The 25,792-nt window shown below is 44.1% G+C and overlaps 1 protein-coding gene across 2 annotated transcripts in view; it reads left to right on the top strand.

Moving 5' to 3' along the window:
* The window catches only part of RAD54L (RAD54 like), a 159,766-nt gene that overhangs the window by 87,066 nt on the left and 46,908 nt on the right, over window positions 1–25,792 (top strand). For both annotated transcript variants that reach the window (XM_078671697.1, XM_078671698.1), the window contains 2 exons: window positions 10,967–11,117; window positions 24,577–24,703. In XM_078671697.1, the coding sequence (XP_078527823.1) occupies window positions 10,967–11,117; window positions 24,577–24,703 (278 nt within the window). The remainder of the gene's footprint in view (window positions 1–10,966; window positions 11,118–24,576; window positions 24,704–25,792) is intronic.

Below are 25,792 nucleotides of genomic sequence, written 5' to 3'. Positions count from 1 at the left end.
AATCTAAAAGGATCTTTTTAACTGCTTTGGTTAGCAAAAGGTCCCGTAGAGCGTATTAATCGCGGCTAACAGTAGGAGAACGTGGAGATGCTAATGGGCCAAGGAATTCTGTGGGAAAGTATAATATGATCTGTTGTTTTTAAAGCTAACAGATAATCAGCCTGCAATATCTATCCAGTAAGACTGAACTAATCCACAACTGAAAAATGTGCTCAAATTCCCGTTTTTCTTTACATGTCCAACATGCGTCAGAGTTGATTCATTTGATTTTGCCCAATCTGCTTAGAGTCCAGTATGCTAAGTGGATTGTGAAGACTTTTTATCGGTCAATTATTTTTTATTGAAGGCTTTGGCGGAAATGGTAGAGCACGGGGGGCGGGGGGTTCTCTATTCAGATTTTTGAAGTGTTTATCCCTTTTGGATGTTGGTGCAGAAACTGGTTTGGTCATGTGAAAATGTAACAGTTTATAGATTTTCGAAGTTGTATTCCTAGATTCAACCATTTTCAAATGCAGAGAACCTATGTCCAGACCACCAAGAGGGCCTATTTTAGACTATATATATATATATCAGCCCGTCCCGACGTTGTCTGGTTATGAAATAGAATGTGTGTATTTGGCAAGAGCAATTTATTTTAAAATCTCGCGGTAGACAACATTTTTTGTTTCATTACAATAGGGACGGAGAAGGGCCAGCTGCAGCCCTGGTTGATGTTAGCAGGCGCGTGTAATTGGTGTAGTGATCCGCCGCCTGAGCCCGGCTACATCCCTGGTTGATGTTAGCAGGCGCGTGTAATGTCGTTGAATGAGAGAGTTCAGTGACAGCGATTAGGAGAGGCTGCAGTAATTGTCCCCGCAGACACGCTCATTTGCGTGTTCCCCCGCTTGAGGCCCAGATGCAGGCCTGTTTGATGTTAGCAGGCGCATGTTCCCCCGCTTGAGGCCCAGCCGCAGGCCTGTTGATGTTAGCAGGCGCGTGTAATTAGTGTACTGATCCGCCGCCTGAGCCCGGCTAGTGACCTGGTTGATGGTAGCAGGCGCGTCTAATTTCCTTGAATGAGAGAGTTCAGTAACAGCGCGCAGGAGAGGCTGCAGTAATGTTACTTACCAGGCCTCCAGCTGAACGCGTTTGTCATGCCCCCAGCACACGGCCACAGCAGACGATCTTCTGATTAATGTACGACCCACATGGCATGAAGGGCGGAAGGTAGCACACGCACCCAGCGTTTCTCACGTCCCCCACCGTGCCCCTTGATGCGGCACAATTGCGTTCACATGGCATGAAGGCCGGACACACGCCCCCAGCGTTTCTCACTCCCCCAGCGTGTCATGCCCCCAGCGTGCCCCTTGATGCTGCGCAGCAACGTAATTGGCGCTTGTATGACTCACATGGCATGAAGGGCGGACACGCCCCCAGCGTTTGTCCTGCTCCCGCATTTGTCACGCCCCCAGCACACGCATGTGATGGCCGTACCACACGCCCCCAGTGTTAGTCACGAACACAGTACAATGCAGACACGCCCACAAGGGACTACTTTGCTGGCACGGTTCTTTTACCTTTTAAATGTATATGGTGTCCTACTGTACAATTGTATGTCTTGCACTGTATGATTGTGATGAACACCACTGTTTCTTGAAAAGTTAATAAAAACAATTTAAAAAAAATGTATATGTTGGCCGTCGGCATAGCCTATGTCCTTCTGCTGCAACTGCCCTTTCCAACGCTGTATTGGGTGTTGTGATTGGTGCTGTGGTTACTGGGTAGCCTCAAAGGTTTGGGCTTTCTCTTTATAATATTAGTATGGATATATACATATACTAGCAGCCCGTCCCGACGTTGTCCGGGTAGACTTTGCGAGAGTACTCAGCAGCATCGCCGCTCCTCCCCCACCAGCCTCGCCGCTCCTCCCCGCCGCAAAAAAATCCCAATCGTAAACTTCTCACCAACATCACGCATTTTAAAATCTGTGCAAAATGTAGTTTATGTGAAAGTAGAGCAGAAACATCGTCACAAACCACGTCCATTCAGGATATTGAATTCAGCCAGTACTGCGTGACAGAAAACACGTGCACACAACACACAGCTACGATTTCCGTGAACCTCGGCCCACTGGCTTCTTCGGATCCTAAATTCGCTCCATGAGAACCCCACATATTTCCCAGCTGCCTGTCATACTGTGGTGTGCATACGATCGGATGGAGGGAGCCGGGCTGCCTCCTGGGCAGACAGTGTGTGTTTGATTACAGCCTGTCAAGTTCACACCGTGGGCTTAAATGATGGCTTTTTGAAACCCAAGTCCCCTCAAGTTACACCCTGAAGGAGCTCAGGTGTTACAGCTATTGGACAATGTGCAGCCTGCAGGCCGCTGCAGCGATTGACTCCACATCCTCATAACGCATGGGTTTCCTTTCAAACATTTAGCGCGACAGTACTGACCCGCATCGGCGCACCTCCCCGCGCTGGGCACTCCATTAGCTGGGCACTTGTGTCGGTCCCGCGCTCCTTCTAGCGCTCTGTCCAGACACCTAACGCCGCGTTTACGTAACGCCACGCCCACACGCCATTGCGCCTCTGGAACGCCGCGTGCATATCACTGTATGCATATGCCCGGACTACTTTTCCCCTCCCCCTCCTAAATGTATATGGTGTGGTGCTGTATAGCCTATGTCCATCTCCTGGACCTCCCCTTTCCAACGCTGTATTGGGTGTTGTGATTGGTGGTGTACTTTTCAAGTTTACCCGCCTCAAAGGTTCCCAGTTCTCGCTTTATAATAGTAGTATAGATATATATATATATATTTTTTAATAGTGTAGGAATTCAAGTTAGATAGATTGTTAGTCTGTTGGAGAGTAGCAAATGATAGGGGGTCTGATGGGAAGTATAAATATTTAACTAGAGAAAATTTAAAGACCTATGAAATATGATGTTTTTATGTGTATTTATTGTATTTTATAATGTGCTTTTATGGCTATTTTCTAGCCAAAGAAAGAAAACCAGAAAATACCTTTAATGGCACAGCTTTGATCATAGTCCATTAGCAAATCAATGTTTATTTTCTTAATATTTCATGAGGATTAAAGATTGGATTTTGAAATACACTTGGACATTTAATTTGTCTGAAAGGAGGAGTGTCTTCCCTGCGTCTGTTAGAATTTGTTTGGAGTGTGATGTGCTAAAGCTGGCCATTGTGAGGGTTGCAATAATGTGGTAAGGGAATGTGGGAAGCTGGCTCTTTATATATTGCACCAAAACGAGGTGCACTGTGTAAAGAGGCCAGGCACATGCCAGTTGATTTACAGAGGCACAAATGATAATCCAAATGCTCTCTTTTGTGGTAGTGTGAGTGAAGAGTTAGGCTTATCAGAGGGTAATGCTAAGCATTTGTTGTACTCTTAGAAGCAATAAATGAGACACACACTCAAGAATAAATCCAAGACTAATTAAGAAGCATAAGTCTTATTTTCTTGTAAATTTTGATAACTATAACTTCATCAAGTTATTACTTTTTTAAAAGATGAATTTTTACAGGTAAGTAAATAATTCTCTCAAATGAGTCTTTACGCAGCAATGCTTCCCTATGGGAGAAAAGGCAACTGTTGCATACAGTTATTTGAGTTTGGGTTCTGGGGTCTCCTCTGGGACTTAGGGTAGTAGGGAGCTAAGGTCCAAAGTACCACCAGCTGTTACGCGTTACCTGCCCTGGGGCATCCGGGTGCAGGGGTGCTGGTCCGGTTGGGAGCTGTGCTCGCTACGCCTGTAGGAAGAAGGGGGGCCACCTAGAAACAGGCTGCAGAGGGGGACTTGGGAACATGTCCGTGAGCTCCCAATGGGGGACTTGGGTCACAAAGGTCCTGGGAACAAAAATGCACAGTTGGTTTGTTGGTACCCATGCTGGGGCGCTCGGGTGCAGGGTGGAAATCTCCGCTGGGCTCTGTGCATCCTAGGGCTTTGAGCTGTCTGTCTTTGCCGTTTGAGGGTGAAAAATCAAGGCAGCTGGGCTACTCTGAAAATGGGTCTCTGCTGTGCTGGTGTGCCTCAAAGGCTACTCGTTCTTGCTGGAGTGCGGATTGCACTCTCACAATCTTTGCTTGCTGCAAGGGGTCCAGTACTTCAGGTATTGGTACTGTGCAGCTCCGGTTGGTCCTGTTCTCCTCTCGCTGGAAGAACAGATCTGACCTTTAGGAGCACAGGTGCCTCGTCCTGGGGGGCTGCTGTGTTGGGCTGACCGGTGAGCGGCAACTTTGTAAACCAGACTTTGCTTTTCGGTGCTTGTGGACTGCAGGGGAGTAGCGCCTGTACTCCAAGGGAGATTGCTGGCAATTTGCAAAGGGCTAGCAGTCTCACGGGGTTCTTGAAAACCGGGCAGCTGCAGGACGAGTCGCTGGCCGTAATTGTCGATTCTTGGTGCAGGGAGGGTTTGGCGCCATAATTCCACAGCAAGTCTTCAGTTCTTGCTTTTCTCGCGGCTCTTTGTCCTTTTCTCATTGATCCATCAAATCCAAGTTACAGGTGTCAGGGGTGACACCTAAATACTCAATTTAGGGATGTTATGGAGAGTGAGAGGAAGTAGCCTATGGGCTACATTCCTTTAGTGTGACTACACCATCTATATGACCACTTCATCTGGAAGTGGGTATGACCCAGAGAGCCTAATTCCGCCAAAAATAAGATGGTGGAATTCTCAAAGTTGTGTCCACATCAGGTAACCCACCTTGGGCGTGGAACTTTTCCTGAAAGGGTGACACGCCTCCTGACTAGCTAATTTCCCCACCTGTCTTTGTGTTAAATAGGCCCAGAGCGGGTGTGAGGCATTTCCCCTGGCTGGGGAAGTCTTGGGCCATATGTCTAAGGGCTCCAAAGCCTTTGAAGCCTCCTGCCTTGATATGATGATCACTTAGCAATTCCGCTTGGCGAAGGTAACAACATGTTCGGCTGAAGCAGGCATTGTTTTTTCCACCGAGAGCACAGGCTCTCACCTGCAGGGGGGTCAGAAACCTGTCTGTGGTGGCAGGCTGGTCTACACCAGTCAGCCAGAGCACTAGAAATTGGTAGTTTTCAGGGGGCACATCTAAGATGCCCTCAGAATGCATGTATTAATAAATCCATCACTGGAAGCAGTGTGGGTTTATTAATACGAGATGTTTGATAACAAACATCTCTAGTTTCAGTGTAGCCATCATTTAGCTGGGGAAGTCGTCCATACCGGTGTCCAGCACATTTATTCAAAATGTCTTCCATGTCCACTTGTAATATCTAACAATCGTCTTAGACATCACAGGGCATATCTCCTCATGCAGATATGTCCACACATGTAGTATGGTGCACCCTGCCCATACTAAGGCCCGCTGTAGGGGTGACTTACTTATACTGCATGCAGTGTCTGCAGGCATGGCACACAGGATCGTGTCTACACTTTTCTCTGCACCATGGCACACAGCCTGCAACAACAGTTTGCATGTTGGTGCTGAGGGGTCCCTTAGGGTGGCATACGGCATGCTGCAGGCCTTGGGGACCCTCTGTTAGCCTCCTTGCTCTAGGTACGAGGGGTACCACTTACCAGGGTCTTACAAGTGGTGCTAATGGTATTGTCGATTGGGGGGAACAGTTGTACAGTTTTAGGGAAAGAGGCCTGGCACTAGGAACCTGGATAGCAGGAACCGATTACACTTCTGTCAAAATTGCATCAGATATCAGGCATAAGTTCGGGGCGACCATGTCACAAAACCTTTTTTCTACAGGGGAGAAGAAGTGTAATCTTCAATATAAAGCCAGAGGGGTTGTGAAACTGGGTTTTCAATAGACCAATGTGCTCCTTGAGGGGCCAGGAATGCGGTTGGCAGTTAAAGCAATTAGGGAATTTACATCCTCTGTCACTGAAGTATAACTTCAATTTTTTGTAGAAAATGTTGGCTTTTTTGTTTACCCATATGAATGAGTGAAATAATATTCCACTGAGGCGAAGACAGTTAGATGACACTGGCAGTTTAAGGAGGGGTGTTTTTGGGAACTTGATATTCTCTATAACACAGCGATCCTTCACCATTTTAATCCTGGCCTTGGGGCCCGTGAATAAAGGGTTCTGAAGGGCACCCATGAGCCAGTTTCAAGCACTCTCTTCGCTGCACTTTTTCTATCACGGTACCCAGTCACCGGGTAATACACACCTTGACACTATTCATTTTCACTTGTATGTTGTTTGTCTTCCCCCTCCCTATGCTCCATCCTGTGCGTGGCTACGCTAGGATGTTTTGTAAGCAGACCCGATGATGAAGCATATCACACACATTTGTGTGTGAGTGAGGGCAGTGTTCAAAAACACAATTTGTGCCACTGCATGCCCATCACCCTATTTCAGTTTATTTGTTCTTCTCTCTACCCCTCTTGGTGCTATCATGTTATATTAGGGGGTTCGGGGTAGACGAGATCTATTGACCCTCTCCCCTTCTCTGTGAGAAATAATCTTCAATATAAAGCCAGAGGGGTTGTGAAACTGGGTTGTGAATAGACCAATGTGCTCCTTGAGGGGCCAGGAATGCGGTTTGGCAGTTAAACCAATTAGGGAATTTACATCCTCTGTCACTGAAGTGTAAACTCAATTTTTTGTAGAAAATGTTGGCTTTTTTGTTTACCCATATGCATGAAGGTGTTATCCACTGAGGCGAAGACACAGTTAGATCATAATACCAGCAGAATGCTAGAAATAAAATGGATCAAAGGAATGATCATCATTTTCAAACGTTCAACTGAGCCCCACCACAAAATATGTATAGGGGAGCACATGTTCAACAAGATTTTTTCCAGGGCTTTTTATTTTCATTCAACGAGCATGGGGATAGTCATTGGAGAACCATATGCAAAGGTATTTAATAGGATGAGGCTGGCAGTAGAATCCTGAACTACCTAGGCATGAGGGGGAGACAATGCACATTTAAAAATAGGAATTATGTATTTCTCTGTTCAGACTGTATGTTGAAACCTCAGAGAAGCACTGTATGATTCCTAACTGTAGAAATGTTGGAATCAGCATTTTCAGAGAACAAGAAAATGTCTTTGGCATTTGCTGCAATTTTAAGCGGAACCACATCAAAACAGAAGCCCTGGATATCAGTGGAATCATTTAGTAGCTTTAGAGGAGAAGCAATAGCTGACAGGAACAAAAAAGGCGAAAGAGGAAAAGCCTTGGCGGGGGCCCTGCTGAAGTGGGAAGGCATCTAATAAAAAGCAATAGATTCTCACTTTGGCTGTAGGAGCAACATGTAAAGCCATAACCATTTTTGTAAATTAGAAGCCAACATTTTGATGGTTTAGAACTGCTTCTAGAAAAGGCCAGGCCACCTTATCAAAGGCTTTTTTTCTGCATCTAGATCTATGGCAACTGCAGGGGACACAATAAGGTGGGCTTTTTTTTATTATATGACAAAAGACCACACCCGGTTGTCTTTTGCCAACGTACTTTTCAAGAAGCCTTATTGATATCTATGTACCAACTTGATCATAATTGTTTCTAGGCATTTTGGCAGGATTTTTGCATTAATGTGGTCTTCCATAGTAATTAAGGTTATCTGTGTGTAGTGTTTCGTGTCTGTATGTATTTACCATCTGTCGGGATGACGACTTTCATCTCCTCCACAGCTGTACCAGAAACCTTATGAGTGGACATAGTAGTGAAAGGCTTAAAGTGGAGAAAATATTGTAGGCAATACGGTTTTATAGAAGCTGATTAGAAGTCCATCCGAGTCAGGGGGCCTTGCCACTGGGAATTGACTTAATAGCATAAAAACATTTTTTTTCATAATAAGTTTGTTGTATCTAAGTCCGCAATGGGGGTGGGGTGCAATTTATCATGGTGGTCGGTTTGTACAGTGTAGAAGTTTACAAATACGTTATTTATTTCTTTAGTTTTAACTTTAGTTATTCTGTCCATGTCTTTGATGTTGGTAATCAGGGATTTGTTTCTTTTAAATTTGAAGTAGGCTGCTAGTGCTTCACCGTGTTTATTGAGATAAATTATTTTTTAACTTTGTGTATTGTCCCCCAAATGAACTCATTTACTAACTATTTTATTATATTCATATTTCAAGTGTTTATCAAACGGTATAGAGTTTTTGGTTGTCCGTTTTAATTCAGGGCTTTTATTTTCAACATTGAGTCGAGAGCTTTTAACAATTTATTTTTCTTACCCATTTTGCTAATTGCTAGGAGGTCTCTAGTATAACACTTAAGGCATCCAATAAGGTGGCTGGGGAGGATACAAAATGTGAATTTTCTTGAGTGAATAATTCTAATTCCCTTGTGATAATCTTGACTTCCAAATTGTCCTTTAACAGTTCTGTTTTCAAATGCCAAGGATTATTTTTCGTAAGGCCCTGAGTAATGTGGATAGTTATGAATATCGCAGTAAGGTCATATATAACTGTGGGTTCTATTGCAGCATCACTGAACAATTGGAGAATGGTGATATCACCCAATAAATAGTGTATGTGTGAATAGCTCATATGTGGAGCGGATTGAAATGTGAAGGTGTGTACAACCGGATTAAAGGGCCTCAAAACATCATTGAGCTTGGGGCTTTGACAAATATTCGGCAAGTCCCTATGTGCTTTTGGTGGTCTGAATTTGGAAGATGAGTGTCTCTCTAGTATTGGATCCATGGAGAGATTAAATTCTCCCCCCCCCCCAGAAAATGGAAGCATTTTGTGGAAGGAGAACTCATTTTGAATGTTGCGAGCCCCAACAGGGGTTTATCCACTAATTCAAAATATAAAGATTTTCTCAATTTTTTTGCCTAGTTAGGAGCCATCTATTTGCGTCATCTTGTTCAGTGGTGAATATTGATAGGCCTGAGCGTTTAGAAAGAGTGAAAATCCCATTTTTTTGCCACCTCTTCTGAACAATGGGATTTCTTCTACCAAACTCTATCTCATAGACACTCCTCTCAATATGTGATTTTTATTTCCTGTAAGAATACAAAGTCAACTTTTAATTTACTACACGCTATTCACTAATTGTCTTTCTTTTTGTCTGGTGATTCAGGTCTTTTGAGTTAAGAGATGCTACTTTAATTGTACTCATGGGGCCAAAGGTTTGGTAGACTTGGTGACACCTGTGCCTCTCTGTATGGGGGCACGATAACCGATAATGGGGGTACAAGGGCATTATGGGGAGGAGAGACACCAACAATCAAAGAAGAAAACCAAAAGAACACCAATAAGCCTCCCCATCCCACACCTCACCCACCATGGGCAGTCTCAGAAAGACAACATCTAAGTGTTGGAGCTGCGGGGGGACCTTAGAAAGAAAGATACAAAGGCCCTTCGAAATCCCAAGGATGTAGTAATGTGGTACCATAAGCAGTGGTAAACCTTCTTGAACACAGTAACCCAAGTCATGAGACCCAAGACTGCAGAGAATGCATTAACTTGTAAAAAACAATCTGCACTTCTGACCATATGTAACATAGCCATATTAGGTGGTAAAAGTCGTGAGGAGAAAATATCTACATCTGAATTGATTATACCAGAAGAGCAATAAGCGAACCAACAATACCTTAATCAACCTTAATAATGAAGTATAGATTGATCTTTAACGGGCTGGGTGATTGATGCAAGCAAGGTTAAGTTAACAGCCTTATATGCTACTTTATTGTTGCCGTGCACATGGCAGTCGGCACAGTGGTATGATCGACCAATGTAGACATCCCAAATGTAGCTTACAGGAATATATCTTTGTACATTGGGTTGGCCTCAGACCCTTCAACAACTTTGCAGGGTTTAGGAGCTCTTTTGGGCAGCTCCCTGGCCCAATCGGTGAATATGGCCTACACTTCATTCACCCATATATGCCTTTTGAAAAAGATAATCTCCTTCATTTATAACTCTTTGCATGTACCGGTAGCAACTGTTATCATTCAATCATGTCTTGACTCAGCTAATTCAATCCACCTGGAACTCCAGACAAAATTCTATGTCAACTGCAACTTGTTCAGAATGTTGCGGCACAAGCAGTTGCAAACACTGCCAGAAACTTGCGCATGTCACCAGTACCGTGGTCTGTACCCATTCAACCTCACATAGCCTTTATAGCCCTAACAATCGTCCACTAACTTCTCCACCTCAGATGACTTTCTTTTCTGTCCAATAATAGTTTCTTCTTTCAGCAGTTACAGGTGATAGAAGTTTTTTCTGCTCAGCAATCAAATTCTTGTTTGTCACCACTAGGACCAGAACAGTCTCTGGTGGAGAGTGCTTGTTCTACAGCAGCCGTAAAGCGGTTGAACTCTGCTCCCTTGAGTTTGCGGGCAGAAGCAAATCTAGCCTGTGTTTGACACTAGATGGAAACCAGGCTTTTTAATAATTGGGTATCTTCCAGCATTTATCTCTGGTCGCAGTTAGGCTTTATAGTTGTATCTTCCTAAAGCAGGAAGAAGCATTGTCTATGTACGAGCACAATAAAAGACGATTATAACATGACTTCTTTGTTTGGAGTAAATTGCTACCTTTTTAGGAATGAATAAACCTTCACAGGGTAAACCACCTTGTAATACACCCAAGCATTATCCTAATAGTAGATTTGCTTACATTGAGAGTGCCACTAAATAGCAGAATTTCTCTGTCAGTATATCATACTTTTCCTGATCAAGTGAATGAGGAAATTAATTGTGCCTTCTCAATGTTTTTTTGCAAATGTGAGTTGTACTTGGGTGTACAATGACTAATCTGGCCCGAAGTGACCTTTTAAAATTCTTGTTGGTTACTTGGATAGCTCTCACTTGTGAACAGACCACCATTACTGTGACCACTCACCAGGGACACGCCTTGGACCAAGTTTTTACTCAACCCTCTATTTTTGTATGCAAGCTGAGGGAGAGGGTCATGTGCCTGTACATTTTGCTGATGAAATAAAGCATTTTGATGAATCTGTTTCTGCTCATTGAAGCTATTTGTGCCTTTCTGTGTTTTTGTCCAGGGGCATCGGTTAAAGAACTCTGAAAATCAGACCTACCAAGCCCTTAACTCCTTGAAAACTACTCGGCGTGTGCTCATTTCGGGGACACCTATACAGAATGATCTTCTTGAGTATTTTAGCCTTGTGCACTTTGTTAATGCAGGCATTCTTGGTAAGTGAAATCGCATGTAATGCAACGTGAATGGTTTGCAACATACCTTCTGTAAAGCAAAATACCAGCCATTTCTCAGTTTTGTTAGAGTCTGAGTGAGCCATGAGCTTGTACTAAAATAAGAATCTGGGTAGTCTTTTATATTATTTTTAAGATAACCACTCTGCCTCTATTTAGTTTTAAAATTGTCTAGGAGATAATTAGACTGCCGTTAATTAATGATTTCTTCCGGCATTTTCTGTTTTAAGTTTATATTTCAAAGGGAAAAATACCAGCTTTTTTTATTTTTCTTGTCTTGACCTAAAAATACACACTAAATCATTAAAATCATGGCCAGGTGGCCACCTTGAGGGGAACAGGTGGGTGATAGAATGTAATTCATCGTGGACTCTGCCCAGTTCGAACATCAGGAGCCTAAATCACAGAACCTACTGAGAGCTTAAATGGTAAAGACATAGGATTTCCCTTCACTTTAACTGTACTGCACAAACTATTCTGAGGTATACATTTTCCTGCAGATTCATCACTTTATAAATGTCCTCCAGGTGCCAGACTGGATCTGGAAACTTTTTTTCCCCTCCACAATGTCTCTCTAGCTCAACCAGGTGGTGCCACACCACTCCAGCTTCCCCAGGTGTGATGGCATCTGGCTAAATTGGTGCCGTCTGGCACCAGTTCCTGTTTATCCATGCCTCGTTGATATGGCTCCGAATTTCTTCTTGTCTTCATACTGGCAAAAGTGCACAGCGAATCCAGCAGAGATAAGTCAGATGTCACATCCTAAGGTCTTGGGGTGCACACACTGTTGACAATGTCACAAAAAGATGGCCTTATCAGATCCACATCTGGATGTGGTGTCTAGAGGCCTGCAACTGTTGCTCTTCAGTGCACTCAAAGGCTGTCGGGGAGCGGGAGACCAAACTATTTGTTGCAAGGGCATGCAGGATTTATCAAAAATGGTGTCTCTCCCTCCCATTTATGTAAGGGAGCGATTACCTCAAAGGATGAGCCTACCAAAAACACCAAAGGAGGGAGAAGTCCTGTCATACTCCCTAGGACCAAATTTCAGAGACAAAGTTATTCCATTCCCTCACTCCGATTTCTTCCTCAGCGTCTGAGCTGATTCTGGTGAGGGTGAAGGCATAGTTCCCAACTCAATCCTTTCCAGGACGAGGCGTCTCGCTAGGTCATATTAGATATTGTTAGCATGGCCCGATTGCCTCTGGTCTTCGCCCTGGTGACGTCGAAATCTTTTACTCCTCATCCTAAGAACTTCTGTCTACCAGGCTCCAGCCCTTGCACATTCAGCACTGCCTAGGACGCTGTCATTGCTGCCACCGTTGCACCTGTTATTTGTACCGCTTCTACCTTTGAAGACGGCAGGCATTATCTTGGTGGTGAAAGAAAAGGTTTGTGCCTGCTTTAATGACAGACCTCTGTCATAGGACCTCCCAGGCGCTCAGAGATTTGCTCAGATGAAGGACTTGACACCCTTCTCCCTCTGTATATTACAGATACTGGCCTTTGCGTAGACCTCCAAAATATACGTTTTCTTGACATGCGACCAGGCCCTTCAGGCCATCCTGCAGAAGAAGTCTTTTAAGTTTCATCTGTGGGATGGAAAGCAGTTGAAGCACTGGAATTTCCCTTGCCCATTGCTGAAATTAAATCTAATATCTTCATTGAAATCTCGCATTTGCCCTCAGCGATGGGGAGAAGGGAGACTCCTTTCTGGACTTCTTTAGGACTAGACACGCCACGCCATACTTGCTAGGTCTCTACAGGGACAACCCTCACAGCAACCGCTTAATCGCTGTTTTCAGGACAGCAGTGGACTTGCAGGATGCCAACATCAGCCTCTCTGGTCTTCATCTTCTGCTGAATCTTCATTCTCAAAACCTTTGAATCTTACCACCAGCTTGAGTTGTGAGAAGCGTGTACAATTTACCACCATTTGGGAAACGCTCATGACTGATCGCTGGGTGCTCCAGGTTGTCTGCAAATTAAACGCTCTCCGCGCTTGTCCTCTCCTCCAGACTGGCCTCTCGCAGACATAAGCCTCAATCATACAAATGGATGTACTTACCCTTTTGAGCGAAGGGGCCAACGTAGGAATGCCCTTGGAGGAGAGGGTTGCAGTATTTTATTTCCTTTACCTTTTGGGTCTCAAGAAGTACAGGCGACTAGGATCATTGTGTTCCGACGGCTATTAAATATTTTTATTGGACTGAACAAGTTCAAAATGCAGTCCTTGAACGAGATTCCACTGGCCTTCACTGCAGGCATTGATTTTTGACCAGTGGCGGCTCCTCCGCTAAGGCGGAGGAGTGTTGCCCCACTGCGCTCAGAGCAGTGAAAAAAGGAAAAATGAAATGATAATAACATGGTTATTATCATTTTATTTTTTTTAGCTACGGGGCCAGGTTCGAGTGTGGTGGGGCTGGGGTCACAGGGGTAGGAGTGTTGGGCGGAGAAGTGTGGCTCAATGGTTAGAGCAGGCAGACCTTGATGCAGAGCTCTGGCCAGGGACCAGGGTTCGATTCCTGCCTCGGCGGGTCTCCGGCTCATTAATACCCCTGACTGGATATTCTCGCCTCAGTGCCTGTTCTGATCATGGGTCCCACGCTGCAACTCTGGGCAGTAGCTTGCTTAGTCTCCACAACGGCCCCAAAAGCGCTGGGATGCCTGGCTGCACCTGGGGGGTGCCCAGGAGTGGACATTTCCCAGGAAAGCCAGGAAGGGTTCCTAAGCGGTATACGGACAGCGCCGGGACACCTCCGGTGGAGGTAGCTGTGCGCTTTACAAATTCCGACATTTACATTTACATTTACACTCTAAGTGCATATGACTGTCTTGAGCCGGCCAAACAGTCATGCACACTTTGCATGTTCCCCACCAGTCTGTAATGCACAGCCAAACCACGACGTTCAGACCAATCACAACGCACCAGGACACGTCGAAAGGGAAGTGGAGGAGAGACGCGGCCGGCTGAAGAGGTAAGTGGGTTTTTTTGTATTTTTTTTTCCCTCTCACCCTGCCCCACCACCTCGTTCTCTGCCAGCCCCCACTGTTTTTATCATGGATCTTAATCTACCTATCTTCCCTTCTCCCAGGAATTGCTTCAGATTCACCTGGAGAAAAAAGGGGTGCCTTGCGCTAGTCATAAACTCTTCAATGACCCTTCTGCTCAACTTTGCCCCCGACTCAGAGGCTGATCGTACCTGCTTGAATGCATTTCCTCTTCCTCAGAAAATCCAGAACCGTCAGCATCATATCCTTAATATCTGCTTCAGACTCTCTTCTCAGTTCTGTAAGTCTTCTGCCTGGTGGGCCTGAATTCCTTGTGTAGCAATTTGGTGCTGCCCATCAGATCGCAAACTAAGGCACTTAATTGATGCCTGAGATGGCAGTGGCTCCAGTATCCTAGTAGCCTCTACGTAGAGTACATTTTTTGACTGTTGTCTCTGCTCTTCATTGGTAGGCGTTTGCTCCATTGGTAGAGGTGTCCCTTTAATCTGTCAATTGGTAATCCCTTCAGTCCTCTGCAGTTTCAGGCCCCTCTTGTTAGGGACGCCTCCTTGGTGCTCATCTGGGCGAGATGGCCGCTCCAGGTCTTTTGTCTGCAGGAGAATAACAGCTGCCCATAAATGTGCTGTAGTCACATACAGTTAGCCTTTCTCTGAATGCATGTCTTCCTTCAGTCTCAGCAGCGTCATTCAAGTTCTGTAAGTCTTGGAACCAACTTCCATTACATCAAGGGACAGGGAGGTTGGTGTCCGGCTCTCAGCCTGGCGGGGAACGGCGCAGGCCCTCCTGGCCACACTCTTGTTATTAAGGGGGCCTAGCCGCCTTTGTGTGGATTCGAGGGTGATGTCACCCATGTGTGCACAGCGAAACGGCACAGTGAGCCATGGAGTGGCAGGGGCATCACGCAACCCCCCCCCCCCCCCCCAATCTCGAGGAGCCCCTTTCAGCCCACCCTCCATCACATCCTGATCCAGCTCTCTTGTCCGCGTTGTAATTTTGCTCTTTTTTTTTTTCTCAAGGATTTGAAAGTTGCATAGCAGTTCAGTGATCACTTTTCTCACCTATAAAAGCCTCTAAGCGCACTGCCCACTCCTAGTCATCCCGTTTCACTTCATCTGAAAGTTTTCTTGTTAATCGCAGCTCCAGACGGGCACTGTGATTAACCTGAAAACTTTAACAAAGGCCCACAGTCACCCTGCAGCTGCGCTCCATTAGGAAAAGAAATGCAGTAACTCTACAAACATGCCGTGTAAAGTTCACGCCGTGTTTGTAGACTTGCTGTATTTCTCTTCCTAATAGAGCTGGGCTGCGGGGTGTTTGTGTGACTTTTTTTTAACTTTTCTGTGCTTGGCATAGCGTGCCCCCAACTTGTATTTTCCAATTTCTGTCATTGCACCCATCATACCTACAACAAGTCGGACTATTGGCTTTGTCAGTAGTTGTTGGTTGCATAAAATAAATAAGCAGCAACAATGGCTTTCATATAAAATTGAAAGCACTTCCACTTAAAGCCCTGGTGACTCCACAACAATGTTGCTGCCAAGAGTTTTAAAAAGAGAAGGGAAGCAAGTGTTAGTGAAGAGAATACTCCTGACAGATGGATCAGTCATTTACATACTTGCAGCTGCCATCTGCTCCGACCTGCATCTTGGCAAGATTAAAAATCTTGCCAAGGCCTAACCAGCCTTACACCCTTCTTAGTTCGTTCAGGGGAGCACGGTTACATAGGCAAGCGTTTAGAAATGACAAGATGGCGGAAAAGGCTCCTTATAGAACCCCCAATGTCGATATGCAGAGACGCTACTTCTGAAGCATTGCCATACCACACTTGCTATCTTCTCTGACATATCTTTTGTCCTTTGTTCTTCTACTCCCCAGCTGCTCTCACCATCTCCTTCTCTTTTTTTCTTCTTCCTCATATCAGTCCCGCTCCACGTTTACCCACTTTCCCCTTTTCCCCATCCCATTCTTGTCTCCAAATCCCTCTCACTTCTTGTTCTCTGCTTTCTCTTACCGGTTTTTCATTCTCCGTTCTCCTTCCCAGTTCTCCAAAGCCTCTGGCTGCCTTTCTCTTTCCATCCCTCTCTTAACCAATTTCTCCATTACCCCCTTCCCCATTTCTCCTCTTTGCGCCCTGACTTTTTTTCTACTTTGTTCCTCTTTCCCCGCCACTAAATCCTATTTCTCACTAGTCTCCTCTCCTTTTCCTTCAGGCTATGTTACAATTTTGAAAACACATATTTACTTATTTTATTTTGAAGCTTATAAAGTGCGCAGCTACCCCCAACGGGGGTGCCCCGGCGCTATGGACAGAGAGCAGTAATGAGTATCTTAGCGAGGCTAAGGGTTGGAGAACAGCCAGGTTTTTAAATTGCGCCGAAACAGGCATTCAGATTCAATCATACGAAGAGATAGTGACATGCTATTCCATGATTAAGCAGTAATAACTGCAAAAGCTCTGTCCCCCATTCTGGAGCGACGAAAACGGGGAGGGCGTAGGAGGCTTAGATGATTTGATCTAAGTGATCGATTGAACTGGACAAGCTTGAGCCTGGCTCTGAGATATGCAGGCCATTGACCTTTTATCGCTCTAAATGTCAGGACCAGGGATTTGAACTGTATGCGGCTAGTCACAGACAACCAGTGTAGCTTCTTCAGATGAGAGGAGATTGAGTGACGATAGTGGATATTACATATCTGCCTTGCCGCTGCATTCTGTACAATCTGCAGACGTTTAATTAAATAGGCCAGAGCTCCCACATACAGACTGTTTGCATAGTCTAAGTGTGATGTTATAAGAGCGTGAATGACAGTCCTACGTGTGTCCATAGGCAGAAAAGGGAGAACTTTACGAATCATGCAAAGTTTGCCAAAGCACGCAGAGGTGGCCTTATTTATTTGAGCCTTGCAAGACTATTCGTTGTCGAATTGAAAATCCAGGTTCCTAGCTAAGTACACCGGTACAGGGGGAGGGTTCAACTCAGGAGGCCACCAAAGTAAAGGTATAGCACCTCGGTTTTATCCGAATGGAGCCTGAGAGTGTTGAGTGCCATCCAAGATGAGATGTTGCTCAGGCAGCATCTAAAGTTGGAAAAGCTAGCGTCAGACTAATCTATCCCATACCACTATCCCTGAATATTAGTTGGAAGCACATTTAGAATTTGGACCAGTGTGCCTCCGCAGTGTCGGTGACCTGGCCAAAAAGGACATGAAAAAGCTGAAATTGGATCATAAATCCAAAACGGTCCTAATCAGGGGCCCCAGAAATAAGTTTGACCCAGAGCACTCAAAATCCTTAAGATGTCCCTGTGCATTTGTTAAAGGTTTGATGTTAATCACAGCCCCCATCATGAGCTGCAATTAACACGAAAACCTTAACAAATTCACACAATCACCCCGCAGCCCAACCCTATTAAGAAAAGAAATGCAGAAACATAGCCGCCAAGGTTCAAATTGCAATGTGGGATGTTTTCATAATTTTACTGTAATTATTAGTGCCATTTGAACAGGGCCAGCTTTAGTGCTGGTGGCGCCTGGTGTGACAATGTTTGTTGGCGCCCCAATGACCACCTCCGCTACGGATACTCTCATTACCAACCTTTAACAGTGCCCCTCAAGTCTCCATAACCTCTCTCTTTCATATTTATTATGTTTAATAGCGCCGCTCATACCAGTGTGTAAATCAATGTTAAGGAAATATTACATCAGACAGAGGAATACAATTTCTCTTCTTAACAGAGCTGGGCTGCTAGGGTTTTAAGCAAAAGTTTAGAGTGATATTTGGCTCTGCATGCATGCGCGGTCTGGTTTCTGGCACACATAGCCATGGCTGGAGCGCACAGAGACCCTACACTGCCGCACATAAAAATTAGAGGGAACATTGGGGCGGGGGAGAGGGAGGGAGGTATTTTGAGTTACGCGACTAAGTACTGTGTGAATGGTTGCTTTAATACAAGAGCTCTTAATTCGCAACTATTGCCATACTAGAATCAGCCTTGCGTACAACTACCCCAACAAGCATATTAAGGCATAGGGTAGACTTTGTGTAAATAGCGCCCAGGCCAAAACTGAATTTGGCACAACCACCACCGACTTCCGTAAAAAAAAAAAAACAATATCCTAGCACCCCTGCTCAGTTGACTTTAAGCCTGAGAGTGTCATACATCCTACATACCCTTCCTCCCATCCATAAGTCTATATCGCTAAGACTGGCCCCCTAGCGCCTTGAGACCCTACACGGGTGAGTAGTAGCGCCTTACAAGCCCCTGATTGATTGGTGTCTTGTGCCCCATGTTGGAAGTTGCTATGCCTGTCATTGTTGGCTTTGTAGCAGGGTATGTTCCTAGTAGCAGAACAATTTGTGGGCACCCTCAATGTGTAGGTGAATGCACAGGCTCACCTCTCACTGGAGGACCAAGAGTAGGAACTTCATTCCAAAGTGACAGAGAAGATCTTCAGATCGGACTGTTAATCTAAACCTCCTTACTACGGCCCTGGATAAGAAGTGTTCTCCGCAAAAACACCAGCTACGGTGACTGCAGTCCTTCCCAGGAATGACAAGAAATATCAAACCGCTGATGATTCTCTAGCATGTTCGGTAGGACACCCAAAACCAGACTCGGTAATAACCCAAGCCGCTCAGCGCAGGTCAAAGAACCGGTCAGTGCCTATTACGAAACTACCTGATAAGGCAAGCACCTTGACTACATAGGCAAAAAGATCTCCACCATTTCAGGCACTACGGTGGCTGATGCGAACTCTTTAGCAATCTTTGAATGGTATGGCCTCCAGATGCCGTCTGATATTGCACAATATCTGGATCTTCTGCCGGATGACCATGAAAGGTATTGCTGGATGGAGAATAATCCATTTCCGAAATGATCGATTGTGCTGTGGACGTAGCCTCCCTGGGGTTTCGGCAGCTCGCAGGAGCAGCGATTCTTAGATGCCAGGGTGGCTTAAAGCGACCACTTTCCGTCCTGATGTACAGGCAAAGATTTTAGACATACGTCTTGATGGCAGTGCACTTTTTGGGAAACACATAGATGATGCTTTACAAGCCATCAAAGCAGACACAGAAACAGCGAGGTCCTTAGGAACTCTTAAGTACAGAACAAGACCTTTTAGAGCGGCCGGCAGATGAGGTGCCTATTCCTTTCGTGGTGGATACCAACGATACCAATCGAACTAGCCCTATCGGTCTTTTCGTCCTGCCTGTCAACAGCACCAAACATATCTTGCACCACCAGCAGTTGCTTATGCAAAGCAACAACCAAGGTGAAAGCAGCCCTCACAGTCAAGGGATTCTTTCAGAATACAGTGACAATGTGGTACCTGCTGCAACACCCTCTGCCCCTCGATATCTGGGAGCATTAATTTTTTGCTATTAAAACCAATGGCAGGAAATTACGACGTACATGTGGGTCCTAGCTCTTATCAAATATGGCCATACTGTGGAGTTCACCACAGTTCCACCTACACTTTCACGCAGCACTACTGCCTGGATTTGGCACATTGTGGCGACTGCTGTAGGACAGGCGGTCTTTCGTCATCTTGTAAGTGGAAATATTCCTTAACATTTTTTCATATATATGTAGAATATTTGATCTTTCGTATGATGCATATTATTTCGTACTTTTTCAATCAAAAGAAACACATAAGGTGATATGTTGACACTATGTATATGAGTGGGCCGTTTGATTTCATCTGGTCCCTTTTTTAATATTTTTGATATTCTTACATTTATATGCATTGAGATACAATGTAACGTGGCAGGGATGCTCTCTGACAAAATGATGGCCCTTCATTAGTGTTGATGAATGATTTGCATTGTGCACTATAAAATGTTGGTGATTGGATCACATGGGACAAGGTGCGAGCTGACATGCGTCCTCGTTTGTGGATACCGTCTGTAAATAAACTTATGAGTAAGGTGCGGTCTAAATCAAAGTCCTGTTGCTAAATTATGTGCATACACAGATGGATGCTCCACATCTCAGTAGGCGCAGTGCTCCTGTCTCAGAACTCTCGTTCCATGTGTGTATTTTTGGATCTTGTGCTCGTCTATATGATAGGACGTGCACACCTAAACAACAGCTGCATTTGCATGTTATGTCCAGGTGCTAGTGCCTGGCCAGAAAGAATATCAAGGGGCATTGTTGTTTTGACCTGGTCTTTGGGGTTCAGACTAAATCTCAGTAAAAGAACAGACTGCAAAAACATATGCAGGTTCGGTTTGAAAGTACAATGTGGCACAAAAATAAACGTGTGCAAAGGAAAAAATAAAGCCTACAACGTGCACAGTTAGGCTAGGCTAACAGAGCGAAAACTACAATGAGCCGTGCAGGAAACGCATGACAAGAAATTATTTCTTACGCACCGGAATACCATAAAAAAGGAGCATAATATCTACTAAATATGGATGATTTCACAGGTGTTCTTCATGTTCTGTCCTTTGCAAAATGCTACAGCCGTTAGCACTGCAGAGGCTACAGAAAATTGGGTCTAGATGTACTTCCCTGAATACCTTCCAGTATGAAAAGCATTTAGCAAATGATCACATTCGTTGGATGGTGTCATCAGGGATGTCATTTGAGATGTCAACAGCGACGTCATTTAGTATGTCATGAGTGATGTAATGTGTTAGTCATAAGCAGTGCATGGCGGAGTGCAAGTTAATAGAGAGTTTAGTCCATTATTAACTGGCAAATTCTAGTGGCTGTAAAATGTCAATTTACATGTAAATTGATCCTTGTATAGCGCACTACTCACCCGCAATGGTCTCAAGGCGCTTGTACGAATACCGCTGTGGAACCCATCCTGGCTTTCCCTGTGAGATGTCCACTCCTGGGCACCCCCAAGGTGGAGGCCAGGCATCCTTAGCGTTGTGGGGGTCGTTGTGGAGATTAAGCAAGCTATTGCCCAGAGTTGCAGAGTGGGACTCCATGATTGGAATAGGCACCGAGGCGAGAATTATCAGGTCCGTGGAGTTTTGAGCCCAAGACCCGCCGAGGCGGGGAATTGAACCCTGGTCCCGGGCTAGACCTCTGCATCAGGGTCTGCCGCTCTAACCATTGAGCCACACTTCTCCACCTGCACCCTCCCTCCTGCCCTCCGCGGTCCGTAGTGCTGCTACTACCCCTGCCACCTGCTTGCCTGTAGTCTAGCTTTCCAGACCATTAACCTTAATTACTATGACAAAAATAACTGCCTCATTCTGTTAATTTCTAAAGGAAATACCTTACGTTTTGCAGCGTTTGTTCCATCAAGATGGCTTTAGGTATGCCACACGATTGTCATAAATACAAATATTAGCTCTCTAGTTGTTCATTAGAACACTGGGGTGACCTGCATTAGAACACTGGGGAGTTAACTTGCACTGCTGCTGGTGCTGAAAGTTTGTTTCAGTGTGCATATCAGAATATTCTACTGATACGGATGACAAATACATTTGAGGACTTACAGAAAATATGTCCTTATTGTAGCTTGCTAGAGCACTGCCATAATTACTATGGCAAAACGAACGCCCTTGTGCTGTTAATTTTTAAAGAACATGCTTTAGGTTTTACAGCTTTGAGCCCATCAGGATAGCTTCAGGTGTGCTACACTGTTGTCATAAAGACTAATGTTAGCGCTGTGACTTAAGTTAAGTGACGGGAGCTTAAATGTACTCTCAACACCAGCAGATGTCAATGTCGGAAGGTTTTACTGATATAGATGAGAAATGCTTTTGAGAACTCATTAAAAATGTGTCCTTATTTTAGCTGTCATCAAGATGGTTTCCAGGGTGGCACACTGATGTCAATAATCACCGAATATTAGTACTCTAGTTCATAAGAACACTGGGGGACTGCAAGAAAACACTGGGGAACCAACTGACAAGCTGCTTCTGTTGAAAGTGCATGTTTTACTCCGAAATTCAGATTTTATTCTCACATGGGTGAGGAAGTGTCAATATATAGCAAATGTGCTTTCATTGTAGCTTCTGAAGCAACCTCCATAACCTCTATGAGAAAATCATGAAAGAAAACAGTTTTCTCTCAAACATGGTTTATCAAATCCCAAGGGACGGTTGCCATTTCTCAATCGGTAAAATTACCTCACAATACACCACAATTCCTAAAATAATATGGTACGACCAACAAATTGTTTATATTGTGACTAAAATCTGTTATCACCGTTTAAATTTGCTCCTTTTTGTGACCTCAAAAACCTGTTGTTCACTACAGTTCATTTCAATGGGACAATGACCCCAAGTTCAGCAATGTCTGCCACAACATGTTGTCCCTGTTGTGGCCAGCCAATCAGGAATGACTAGTTCCCTTTAAAGTGACCAATAAGAGCACATCTAGGCACAAACAGTCCAGGTCTACCTAATTTGTTTAGCCCCGCTCATGACCACCCCTAGCACCTCTTTAAATGTGTATTTCTCAAACAGCTGAATGTTTTTACTACAAGTAACAAGCATGGCATAGCCAATAGGTCTCACCTTTGGGACCTTATGTGTTTAGCCAGAACTTTTGATTATGTTGTAGAGCAATGTGGCTGTTGTGCATCATGTTGAAAAGTTATAATAAAAAGTGTTAAGCATTTTTTTTTACCTTTATACTAACCGAGAAAACATTATATACAACTGAACAACCTGATTAAAAAAAGATTTTAACATAAAAATGTCTTCTAGTTTTTTTGTACTTGCACTGCTGGCAACTTCTTCCTGTCTGTTCTCATGCTTGTTTGTTATTATTTTTTTTGTTATGGGGGAGTTGGACATAAATAAAGGGGGAGTGGCGGTTGGAAAACAGTAATTTAATTAGTACACGAGCAGCGGATGGACACTAGGGGAGAATTAACAGGTGCCAGATTCCGAGGGCAGACTGACGTGATACTTAGGTGATGTTTAGGTGATGCTTAGGTGGTGCGCTGATGCAAAATGGTTTCTGATGAGTGATGTTTGGTGCTCAGGTGGTGCCACTATATGGTGTGTGTTAGAGGTACGTTGTGGATTGTGTAGTTGAAATATGTTGTTCGTTGTGTAATTATGTGGTGTGTATTGGAAATGTGTGGTGTTGAATTGTGTGGCCTGGACCTGTGGTGTTGAGTGAAATTATGCATAGTGAAATTGTGTCGTGGTGTGAAGTGTATTTATGTTGTTTGGTGGTATGTGACATGGAATGAATTTATGTGGAGTGTATTTATCTTCCATTGAGTGGAGTGCAATATGTGGCGTGTAATTATGTGGTGCTGAGTGGTATTATTTGGAATGTATTTATGTTGCATTGAGTAGAGTGTAATTATGTGGTACTGAGTGGTATGTATGTGGAGTGTATTTGTTGCATTGAGTAGAGTGTTATTATGTTGCGTGTAACTATGTCGCACTGAGTGGTATTATGTGGAGTGTATTTTTGTTGCATTGAGTAGTGTAATTATGTGGCTTGTAACTATGTCGTACTGAGTGGTATGTGGGGTGTATTTATGTTGCATTGAGTAGAGTGTAATTATGTGATGTGTAATTGTGGCACTGAATGGTATATGGCGTGTTATGTTGCATTAATTAGAGTGTAATTATGTGACACTGAGAGGCATCATGTGGAGTGTTTTTATGTTGCATTGAGTAGAGTGTAAATGTGGTGTGTAATTGTGTGGCACAGAGTGGTATGTGAATACGCCATATGAGGCTAGGGAATAAGAGCTATGCACGGTGCCTCCTTGCCTCGCATGCTGCCTGCGTTGAACGCCTCATGGCTGAGCTTTAACAACATATGACTGTGAAAGTTAATCCTAAGTAAACCTAAAAGAAATATGTGAAGAACCACCGCACAACCTACTGTGCTCGCCTGCAACTCAAATTATAAGGAGCTCTGTAAAATTAAAACATGTTTTTCCTCACCTGGTTTGCGGGGAGTGGTGGCAGAAAGTAAAAACAAACACAAAACAAGCGCGGATGCGAAAGGGAAAGCGCCTGCATGCCGCTGCTCGCTCATAAGACCCAAAGGCCATGGGAGTGAACGTTTAGAGGAAAGGCGGGACATGCACCCATCTTTGGCCATTTGCTTGCTTTCATTATTGAAAGCCACATGCAAAGGCCAATGGAATGTGTGGGAGGAGTCAGACCCACACAGAGAAGTCTCTGGGAAGTCTGGAGTGTATCCAAGAGGCCCTCTCCTAGAGCAACGCATGCGTGCTGCGCTAGGCTTGACCTAAAAAGCATGTGTTTTTGAAGTTCTAACTTTCTACTAAATTTGGAGTACATCAAATATTTAACAACATAATAATAGGATATGTTCTACTCTGATTTGAAGAGTTCTATGCATTACCTATTCGTATCCAGTTCTAATAGATGTTGTGTAGCCTTTTGAAGTCTTACTAAAAAATGTTTATAGAATTTGGTGCCCTTGTTATAGTGTTAATGTCAATTTTCCCTTATTTTCTTTAGGGACAGCCCAAGAGTTTAAAAAACGCTTTGAGATTCCCATTCTGAAAGGAAGAGATGCAGATGCGAGCCCCAGTGATCGATTAAAGGGAGAAGAAAAACTGAAGGAACTAATTAGTGTTGTTAACAGGTAAAACCTGTTTTAATGGATTTCTGTGTGTGCAGAACTCTAAATTGTTGTATGGTAGCTGGCATGAGGGGATAGCCATGAAGCTAAAGAACTGCTAAACTCTTTCTGATATTCTCTACAATCCTTGAAAGCTCAGAGGGAAACAGTAAGGAAACCAAGCAACACTGGCTAGAAGACAAACATGACTGATTTGGAAAGCTCAACATTGCTTAACTGCATTGTGACATTGCAGAGATCTGGAAGTGAATGGATAAGAAAAGCATTTACCTTTTTGTCTAGACAGCATTACAAGTTATGGCCACACTTTGTTCTTTAGCAAAAATTCAGACATGATGAGAAAAAAATCGAAATGACACCAATATTTGTTGTTGAATTTACCCGCTACTAGCCCTTCAACAGACGGGTGTTGGAAAATATTCTCTTCCCCACACCAAAACAATTATCGTTTTGCCCTGGGTTTGTTCATTCCTTTGTTAAGCATCCTTTGGGCCCGTGCAGTTCTGCAAGCCCATTGCTGCTCTCATTCAAATCCTCAGGACTTGTACTTGCGTCTGTTATTGTCATGAAATCTAACATTTGGTGGCGCCTGAGTGTTTTTTCTTTAACCCTTCAGTCCAGTCTATCCCTCCATTCAAATAGTTTTTTATAAACATAATGAAGGATTGTAATATTTTGTTAAAAATTACTTTCTGCTGTATGGATAGGCTTCGATAATGGCCATTTGACAATACCACTAGGCAATTTTATTCTCCAATTACTGGATCCCCTTTCCAGTCCCCTTTTTTACTGACACAAAATCTCTATGAAGAGCTCCTACCATCAGGATACCATTCAGATTAGTAAGATACTTCTGTGAATGAACAACAGGCCCTATAATGAAGCATGACCACATTGATCAGGAAGGGTTTTGTTCCTTACGAGTAGGTTTAATCCAAACCATGTCCTTTCACGCTTTGGGTGCCGCATAAATTATGCAAAAAAGTAGGCAACATCACAGAGATCCCAGTTTTATTTGCATCCCTTTTAGGTGAGTCAGATTTCTTTCTGTTTAGTCTACAGTGTGTGCCATTGTATCTTAGATATGGTAGT

The sequence above is a fragment of the Lissotriton helveticus genome, chromosome 1_2 (assembly GCF_964261635.1).
Source record: "Lissotriton helveticus chromosome 1_2, aLisHel1.1, whole genome shotgun sequence".
NCBI lineage: Eukaryota > Metazoa > Chordata > Amphibia > Caudata > Salamandridae > Lissotriton > Lissotriton helveticus.
This window is presented reverse-complemented; position numbering and strand designations above follow the sequence as displayed.